Source organism: Loxodonta africana, chromosome X (genome assembly GCF_030014295.1).
Source record: "Loxodonta africana isolate mLoxAfr1 chromosome X, mLoxAfr1.hap2, whole genome shotgun sequence".
NCBI lineage: Eukaryota > Metazoa > Chordata > Mammalia > Proboscidea > Elephantidae > Loxodonta > Loxodonta africana.
Window position 1 is genome coordinate 73,963,781 of NC_087369.1, and position 10,294 is coordinate 73,974,074.

The following is a 10,294-nucleotide window of genomic DNA, read 5'->3' on the forward strand; positions in this document are numbered from 1 at the left end:
ATATGACTATTAGACATTGGGGTTTTGAAAGGGCTTGCAAGTGGTCAGGATGGAGAGACTGGTATCATGGCAATCTGGCTAGTTTCCTGACAAGTGTAGGACCAGAAGTGTGAAGTCTGACTGGCTCAAAAGATCAGCATCACCACTGTTTTCCTCCACGTACCAGTGTTCCCTGCTTTCTGCTGTTCTTCCAACCCTAGCCCTACTGAACAACAGTATTCCAGAGGGAGATTTCTTGGGGGAATTTCTAGTCTTTCTGCTCTATCTTTCTAGTTCACCTCAGTAGACTTAAGGGCTGGGGACTTCAAAGGGCACATTGGTCTCCAGCCTGCCTCCAGAGCTTTCTGCAGTGTTCCACCCAAGGTGTTGGCTGCAGTATAGGAGGCAGAGCTGAAAAATGTTTGCAGGTCCAGCTCTGTGCATTCAGTGGGAGTGTGTAGCCAGTAGAAGTAGCTCTTTGAGGCACAGGAGATTACAGTAAAGGATTCCTGTGTGGAGAAGCCATGAGTCGAGTTGTAGTCATCATCCAGGATGGGATTAAGTGGCTGGGTCTCAAAGGTGCTCTCGCTCAGTGAGGACTTAGGAATGGTCTCCTGGTCAGGTGGCAAGGGGAAGAGAGATTCCTTCTCCACTGCCTTGTCAGCCTCAAACTGCAGTGAACCTCCTACAAAGTGAAGCAGAAAGCCACCAGGTCACCCAAAGGCAGAGGCTCCTCTCAACAAAACACCTCATCCAGCACAAAATATGGGGAGGATTCTGGGAGCTGGAGCTCCCTTTCCACTTCCTGAGGACCACAGCACCTAGCACCAGGCCTGAGCTGAGAGCTGAGAAACACACTTAGAGTGAGATATCAGATTGAGGCTACCTGGTGCTAGATCAGGGAAAGGAGTCAATTTGTGGAGAAAGAGAAACTGTTTTTGTTGTAGACAGTATTTTGATCCCTATGATTTTTTGGCCCCTAGTATTATACCTGAGTAGTGCAAATGTTAAGCACTTGGCTACTAACCAAAAAGTTCATGGTTCAAATCCACCCAGAGTCATCTCAGAAGAAAGGCCTGACGAACTACCAGCAAAAGATCACAGTCATTGCAAACCATTTGGGGCACAGTTCTACTATTATACACGTGGGGTTGCCATGAGTCAGAGGTGATTCAGTGGCAAATAGCTTGCTTTAGATTTTATATCACATTATATGGCAAAAAGTAGCCCTGGTAGCACAAACAGTTAAGTTCTCAGCTGCTAAGTGAAAGGTTGGCAGTTCAAACTCAGTCAGTCTGCAGGACAAAGACCTGGTGATTGGCTTCCATAAAGATTACAGCCAAGAAAATCCTATGGGGCATTTATACTCCATCACATGGGGTGGCTATGAGTCAGAATCAACTTGGTGGCACCTAACAACAACACATGTCAAAAGAGACTTCACAGATGAAATTGTGGAGATTATCCTAGATTATCAAGGTGGGCCCAATGTGATCACATGTGCCCTTAAAAGTGGAAGAAAACATCAGAGGAGTCAGAGAGAGAGAGAGCATCAGAGAGATGCAAACATGAGAAGGACTCACCCTGTCATTGTTAACTTTGAAAATGGAAAGGTGTCATGAGTTAAAGAATGTGGGTGGCCTCTATAAGCTGGGAATGACCCTCAGTTTACAGCGAGAAAGAAACTGGGACTTCAGTCCTATAACAGCACGGAGTTGAATTCTGCCATCAACTTGAATGATTAAGAAAATGGATTCTCCTTCTAGAGCCTCTAGAAAGGAACAAACCTGACAACACCTTGATTTTTGGCACTTTGAGACACTAAGCAGAGAATCAGCTAAGCATGCTGAACTTCTGATCTAGTGAAACTGTGAGATAATAAATGGGTACTATTTTAATCTATTAAATTTGTTGTAATTTGTTGTAGGTGGTAGAAAAGCAATACACCTATCATGGATGAGTCTGATTCAACATTAGGTTACAAACTGGGAGTCTGTGAAATGTGTGTTTGTTTGACCTACACACTGCGCTTTTGTTTTTGTTTTTTTTTAATTCACTGCCATTGTTTAAAAAGATTTCATACGAAAATCCATATTTCTGGCTTCTCTTGAAATTTCAGAAGATCTTGTAACATTGAGCATTCCAACATGGTAAGAAACAGTTTTCCAGAGTCCCTACTTCTGTCTTTTGCACCATACATTGAATCGAATTCACACATTAATCACACCTACGTAGTCCCAGAAAGTGGCTTCTGATAAACACCTTCTCCAAATGAGGAAATGCCCAATCTTCTTTACTGTTATTGAGACCTTAAGGGAAGTACCTGACTTTCAGATCTACAAGATGGGTACCACATTATTATCTTGAGGATAGAGGGGGAATAAAGAATGGTTACCCCTATCTCCTGCCCTGTGGGAGGAAGAGGAAGACAATTCTCAGGTGTTCCCTCATCTTCATCTTGCTGGGGCCCAGGGCCCAAATGATTTATTGCCCACACTTAATGCCCACTACTAGTGACTCAGAAACAGATTTTATTTGGGACACTGGCCTCCAAAGTCAGAAACTGGGGATGGTTTACTCTGAGCCACAAAGTCCCAGAAGCCCACAGAGTAGGGGACAGGGAAGCAGAATTTGAGGAGAGTCATAAAGGGTAAACAATGCTGTCCTTGTGTCCATGTAGCCCATGAAATGCTAGATTAATCTCCATTTAAGCCTGAGACACAGCCAAATATATCTGCTGGGCTTTTTCAAGGTCATTTGGCAGACTTTGGAGTCAAGCTAACCAAGGCAAGTCTATGTAATTTCCCACACAAATAGAAAAAAAAGAGGCTAAAAATAATAGTACTGCTTTGGCCCAGTATCCAGTGGGCTGAAGAGTTATTCTAAGTACCCTTGTATCTAGTGAACTTTATCCTTTCGCTTACTCAATTGACTCCATTCACTAGTCTAGGTTCCTGTTTTGGTGTCCCTGCTAGCTCTCAGTTCTCTAGCTGGCATTGGAGCTACACTGAGCTTTGGTAATCTTTGCTGGAGTTCTGGCCCATCACCTTGCCTTGCTCTGCCTTCTTCCCACCACCCTCATCTTTGCCCTCAGTAAGTTAAACTTTTGTCCCAAATTCCTGGCTAATAGCTGGAGTTGTGCTGAAAGCAGATCATAATGCTATTCGTGACTTTAAATATTACTTTTCATCTGGAATTTCACATAGCCTTCTCCCATAGGCTGGGTCAGACCTCTTTGGGTATCAATTTTGTCTGGAAAAAAATCTAGGTTTGCCAGTCTCTCTGGATAGTAGTCTTTCAGTTACTCCCATGGTGGGAAATTACTATACTAATATAGTTGCCCTAGACCTCACTCACTTTTTGACAGTCATGTCTGTGCTGTAGCCAAGCCTTCTTCCATTCCAGAAAAGCTCTAAAATCTATCCTATTAGTAGAAATGAATAACTTAAAACCAAATAATCCAATACTCATCTCTCATTTTAAAGAGAGACCCAAACAGACTAAATGACTTGTCTGAGATCATACAGTTATTTAGAGGTAGACTTAGAAGCTAGTTCTTCAGATTCCTTTCCCAAGGAGTTTCCCACCATATCATGCACCTTTAGGAACCACTAAAATTTAATGAATCAGGTCGCCTAAACACTCTGAGTCAGCCTCAATCATTTCTATGGCCCATGCTTTCTATGGAGCCCTGGTAGTGCAGTAGTTAAGAGTTCAGCTGCTAACCAAAAGTTGGCAGTTCGAATCCATCAACTCCTTGGAAACCCTATGGGGCAGCTCTACTCTATCCTATAGGTTCACTATGAGTCTTGATTGACTCAGTGGCAAAGGGTTTGGTTTGGTTTATGCTTTCTATTGTTTCCCCAGGCCAACAGAAGACCACCCCTGGGGGTTTCCAGAATAGTAGGGAAAACCCATTAACCCTCCATCCCAGAAACATTTCTTCTGCCTTTCAGAGCCTTGCTCCTGATTCATGTGAAATGTGAAGCAGCCATCCTTACCTTGCTGGCACTGTTTATTAAAGAACTGCTTGTAGTAGAAGAAGAAGAGTCCAGGAAGACCAAGGTAAATACCACAAGCAGACCGCTCACCAGTGCAACAAGCATGATTCCTTGAGGGTGCACTCTACGTGCATCTGCTTTCACTAAGCTCAACTGGAAGGCACCTGTGAGACAAGAGAGGGGGAATGGTCAGTCGATATGGGCAGTCAACAGTCACCCTGTCACTGGGGATTGGCACCCTACAACTTCCTCAAACCATTAGTCTATCCATAGGACCTTTGCCAATTAGGGCTGCTGTGCTGCTTCACTTCCTTGTAGAGCAGGCAAAAGTATAAAGAACAAAGCAGGGGAACTCCCACAATTGCTGGTATGGTATAAATTAGAATCACCACTTTGGAGAGCAATTTGGTAATATTTAGTAAGGTTGAAGATGCACATATGGTCTTTCCATGACATTTCCACTTATACTAAAATGGAAACAAGCTAAAATGTTCATCAGTAAGTGTCCTAGTCATCTAGTGTTGTTATAACAGAAATATCACAAGTGGATGGCTTTAACAAAGATAAATTTATTCTCTCACAGTCTAGAAGGCTAGAAGTCCCAAATCAGGGTGCCAGCTCCAGGGGAAGGCTTTCTCTTTCTGTTGGCTCTGGGGGAAGGTTCTCATCATCAATCTTCCACTGGACTAGGAGCTTCTCAGCTCAGGGACCCCGGGTCCAAAGGACGAGTTATTCTCCAGGCCCTTGTTTCTTGGTGCTTTGAGATCCCCTCGCCTCTCTGCTTGCTTTTCTTTTTTATATCTCAAAAGAGATTCACTCAAGACACAACCTAAACTTGTAGATTGAGTCCTGCCTCATTAACATAGCTGCCTTCAACCTTGTTCCACCATCATAGAGGTAGGATTTACAACACATAGGAAAATGACATCAGATGACAAAGTGGTGGAAAATCACACAATACTGGGAATCATGGCCTAGCCAACTTGACACATATTTTTGGGGGACATGACTCAATCCACAACAGTAGGTCACAGGATAAATAAATTATGGTATAATCCTAACTTCTAATATTATTGTACAGCACTTAATAAATGACCTTAATGTTGATCCATATAAATATTAATGCAGAGTGGAAGAGCAATTTGGAGAAAAAGAATATATAGTATGATACCATTTATGTAGAGCTTTATAAAATACAAAATAACATATAGTGCCTATGAATATGCACATATATCACAAATGAATAAAAGTAATAAGACATGGGTGGAGAGTATGGCAGAGACACTTAGTGGGTTTTGAGTTATCCACATGCTCCCCTGCATTTCCCTTGCAGTAAAGTCATGAGAGTATTTCTGGCCAAAGAACTATAATGGAAGAAATGTGTGTCACTTCTAAACTGAGATAGTTAACAGCCAGTATGCCTCTTCCACCTCTTCCCCTGTCTTTTCAACCTGGAAGCCACATGGTCTCGATGGCATAGTCACAAAATATAGGCAGTCCTTTGCATAGTGAAAAATATTTTTATCATATTAAGTCACTGAGATTTTAGGGTTTATTTGTTATTGTAGCATATCCTACCATCAGGATACACAGAATTTCAGAATAGTGGTTGTTTCTGGGGAGGTAGGGAGAAGAATGGGACTTGGGAAAGGATCTAAAGGGAATTCCTTTATACCTGTGATACCTTTACTCTTTAAAAAATTCTGAAGCAAATATGCAAAATATTAAGATGATATGCTAACTCTGGATATTGGGTACCTAGGCATTTTTGTTATTTTTATATTTTTCTCATGTTAAAATTGTTATGCATGTTTGAAATATTCTATGATTCTAAATAAATGAGCAGATAGATAGATGGTATATAGACAAACAAGATAGACAGGCAGGTAGACATATAAACGGAAAATGATAAGGGCATAGACTAGGCCCTAGTTCTTTATTCAGCTTTTCTACTGGTCTCAAATCCTAGGGACTCCTAGAAACCTCATATACTACTATTGCTAGTAATAATTCGCATTTCACAACATATTATAGTTTATGAAGTACTTTCTCACGTTCATTATCTCATTAGACTTACAAAACAGTCTCATAAGGTATGAAGAACAATGATTATCATGACTTGTTTTTTCAGATGAAGGAAATGAGGTTCAATGAGTTTAAACAATTTGACCGAGGTTACATAAATCATATGCTGTGAAGCCAAGGTTCAAATCTAGCTAATTCCCTTACCACTACACAGCCAGGGGTACAAGAGCATAGGGAAAAGTCTTTACTTTTCCACCTTATTGCCGTACACCAGGTTGGGGAGGAAAGGAAAAAGGAAAACTGTATATGCACACTGAACCTCAGAGGTGGGGGTCTGCTTTGTGCATGGGATACACTCTTGGTCCTGAAGGCCTCCAATGCGTGTCTTATGGTAGAACCTGTGGTCAGAGCAATAAAGAATGGCAGGGTGATCAAACAAGCAGTGCACTTGGACTGGTCCTTCCTGGGACTCTCTAGGCAGCTTCTAAGAGAATTACTCTCCTGAAGTGCCAGAGCATAGTCTCCCTTGAGCTCTCTGCCTCTCTCTCTGCTTCTGACTAAGAGTCCCAGGCACTCCTCTTTCCCCATTCACCTTACCATATAGCCAAAAGGGGAACTAATCCCATAAGGGTCACTGCTTTGTTACCAACTGTTTCTTAATTTCTTTGAGATCTGCAGTGAGATTTATCTTGAATCTTGGGCCTGTGATAAGATTGCCAGCATGATGAAAAATCTTCTCTTAAGTGCTCGTCTGTGGCTGACATTGTGCTAGGCACTTTATGGGAAAGTACCATTTCTTCATTCTGGGATCTTAAACAGAACATGACGTCGACAGTTAAAATACTTCAACTAGGCTATGAATGGTAAGGATGAGTGAGACTTGCAAGGGCTAGAGAAGTCCCCAAAGATCTTGGCTCCATTCAGCAGGCTCACCTGGGCAGACAGTCCCCACAGATGGCATTAGGGTAGCTGTGCAGTTGGCCTTCAGCACATGATTGATGACAGCACAGGTGATGCAAGCCTGACATCTGTGGTGGCCCCAGCTGCTTTTGTACCTGCAGGGATGGCAAGCTGTCCAGTATGCATCTCTACCTTCTCCATAGCCACAGTCCGACAGAGAGATGTGAGTCATTAACTTTGTTCTGCAGGAGCTTGGAGAGAAGTTCAGCTATGAGACAAGAGGGCATGGTATAGAATAATGTTTTTCTAACTGCAAGTTGCAACCAATTATTGGATCATGAAATAATTTAATAGGTTGCAACCTGCACTGAAAACTGAAATGGAATAATAACATCAAATATCAAAATGTATAATATGCAGTAAAGATACATATTTATATCAGTCAGCACAGGTTAAAAAAAATTTTTTTTTTATGCTATGGTAAAAACCAACTCCCAAGTCAGTGTCTTAAAAGAACATTCTCCTACAAAGCAGTCTCCTGGGGATTCTATTCTACATTATCCTCACTAGGGTACCCAGGGTTATAGTGGCTTCATAAGTGTGCTGCATGACTGGAACATCAGGGAAAAGAAAATGTTGTAAACTGTGCACTGGCTCTTACTTTTTCCCCAAAAGTGACTCATTTTGCTTCTGCTCACATGTCCTTGGCCACACATTTCACCTAATCTTTAGTAACTTTAAAGGGAGTGAGAAAGTGCAATCCTACTCTGGTCCCAGAAGGTAGGGAGCTGGAAATATCTGACAAATAGCTACAAACACTACCTACCTCAGTATTGCTTTGTAAAACATTTACAGATAAAATATACACAAGTGTGTGCTGGGTTGTGATGAAAAATTTATTTTATACTCTAGGTCATAGTCAAAAACTTTTGAAAGCCACTGGTGTAAAGGAGAGAGGAGTGATCAAGCTGGCTCTAGTCTCAGCTCTAGTATTGACTCAGTGTGCCTTTGGTCAGCCCCTTTCCCTTTCTGGGTGTCAAGGCCCCAAAAACCGGAGGAGATTGGAACAGATAATCTCTAAATGTTCTTCCAGCTTTGACAGTCTAACCTCGATAGGGACAAGGCTTCTGCCTGATACCAGTCAAAGCTCCTTCTCAAGGACACAACTCTAGTTTTCAAGGAATATTAGCTATTTGCTAGTTGTGGCAGAAGCTGGCTGGTTGTTCACCAAGCCTTTCCTTATTGGGAATATCACTTGCCAACCTTCCTCAACATCTTTCCAGTTAAGCGAGGCCATGTGTGTGGTTTCTAGCCAATGAAATATTGGTGAAGATGATATATATCATGCCCAGGCCTGGCCCAAAAGAACCTCCTGCATGATGCTTCATTTCCTTTATTCTTAAATCTTCTGGTGCATGTGGATACCAAGGGTGACCTGAAAATCAATATATTAAAAATGACAGAGCCTCCATAAGCCTGGGTCCCTGCTGGGTTTTAGTAGAGTCAGAAATAAACCCTAATCTCTTAAGCCACCAAAATATCAATATTTATCTGTCACAACAGCTAGCACTACCTGAATTATAAAACAGTAGATAAGCTATACTTTCCCAAGGGTTGGAAAAAGACTGCAAAATTCAGCTGCTAAACTGTCCTGCTATGGTGAAAGGAGTTTCTTTATGTGGCCTTTTGCCTTGGTTCTGTGAAATAGAGAGAAAATGAAAACAGCGTGGGAGATTTGTTCTCTGGTCACCAAGGAGATGTTACACTTGCCCTTGTTATAGTTGTCCTAGTCCTTTGGAGAAGCTTACTACTTTGCCCAGAGAAGAAGTCAGTTCCTGCTGGTAGAAAATGTCAATTATTATGCAAATATGGAGCTGCTTGTGAAAGGATTGACCAGTTTAGTCCAGCAAGGGGATAGGTCAGATATTATGCAAATATGGCGCATAAAATCCACACAATAGGATTGAGCCACTTGCCTATACAGTCATGTGCCAAATAACATCACTACGGGCAATGTTCATGGGGCTATAAGTTTTTCGATTTTTGTTTTTTAAGTGAAAGCAGCTCTCCTTTTGTTTATTATTTCCCCCTAATGGTTTTAAGGAAACCCTGGTGACACAGTGGTTAAGAGGTACCTCTGCTAACCAATAGGTCGGCAGTTTGAATCCACCAGGTGCTCCTCGGGAACTCTATGGAGCAGTTCTACTCTGTCGTATAGGGTCGCTATGAGTCAGAATACACTCCACTGCAACGGGTTTCTTTTCTTTCCTTTTTTTTTTTTTAATGGTTTTAAAGATCCCAATCCCCCAGAAATGAACCATGAGCTGGGCTCCCAGGTGCATCCAAATTCCTGCGGCATTGCTTCCTTTGTCTCCTCCTCCACCTTCCTTCCTCCTGACTTCATTCACCCACCTAGCAGCCATGCAGCCATTCACTCCTGGTGCAGGGCAGCATCTGCCTTGGCCTTCTGCTCCTGCTGCAGGTGCTGGCACAGGTGCTGGCTGGGCCCAGGGTGCTCCTAGGCACCTGACTACGATCGGTGGTGGCGCCTGCACATGATCAGGAAGCATCAGCACCAGCAGGGTGGCCGCAGCTATGGCCACCATCGCCAGCCACGCTCCCAGTAGCTGCATACCCGCTCCTCTCCCAGTCCCCATGATCACCTGTCCAAGTCCCCCATGCACCTGCCACTCTGCACCCGGCCATGCTATAAAGTCTGAATCCAGCTGTTGGTGCATCCCCGGCCTGACCCGCAGCTGCAGGAACTGCAGGCGGGGCTGGGGGCGTAACCCAGGCACTGCTTGTATATAATATGGTGTTCACACAGCGTTCAAATCACATAATGTCCTATTTCACAGAACGTATAGTGGAGGAAGACTCGTTAACAACATGTGTTATGCAGGTGATACAACCTTGCTTGCTGAAAGTGAAGAGGACTTGAAGCACTTACTGATGAAGATCAAAGACCACAGCCTTCAGTAGGGGTTACACTTCAACATAAAGAAAACAAAAATGCTCACAACTGGACCAAGAAGCATCATCGTGATAAATGGAGAAATTATTGAAGTTGTCAAAGATTTCATTTTACTTGGATCCACAATCAACAGCCATGGAAGCAGCAGTCAAGAAATCAAAAGGCACATAAAAAAAAACCCAGTGCCGTCGAGTCGATTCTGACTCATAGTGACCCTATAGGACAGAGTAGAACTGCCCCATAGAGTTTCCAAGGAGCGCCTGGCGGACTCGAACTGCCGACCCTTTGGTTAGTAGCTTTACCACTTAACCACTATGCCACCAGGGTTTCCAAAAGGCACATTGCATTGGGTAAATCTGCTGCAAAGGACCTCTTTAAAGTGTTGAAGAGCAAAGATGTCACCTTGAAGACTAAG

At 42.9% G+C, this 10,294-nt stretch overlaps 1 protein-coding gene across 1 annotated transcript; it reads right to left on the bottom strand.

Moving 5' to 3' along the window:
* Positions 1-288: 288 nt before the first annotated feature.
* Positions 289-9,538, bottom strand: EDA2R (ectodysplasin A2 receptor). The gene is given in 8 exon segments (XM_010592769.1): positions 289-359; positions 362-664; positions 3,981-4,034; positions 4,037-4,144; positions 6,318-6,403; positions 6,939-6,969; positions 6,972-7,173; positions 9,440-9,538. Coding segments are annotated over 8 exon segments (954 nt in total).
* Positions 9,539-10,294: the final 756 nt, after the last annotated feature.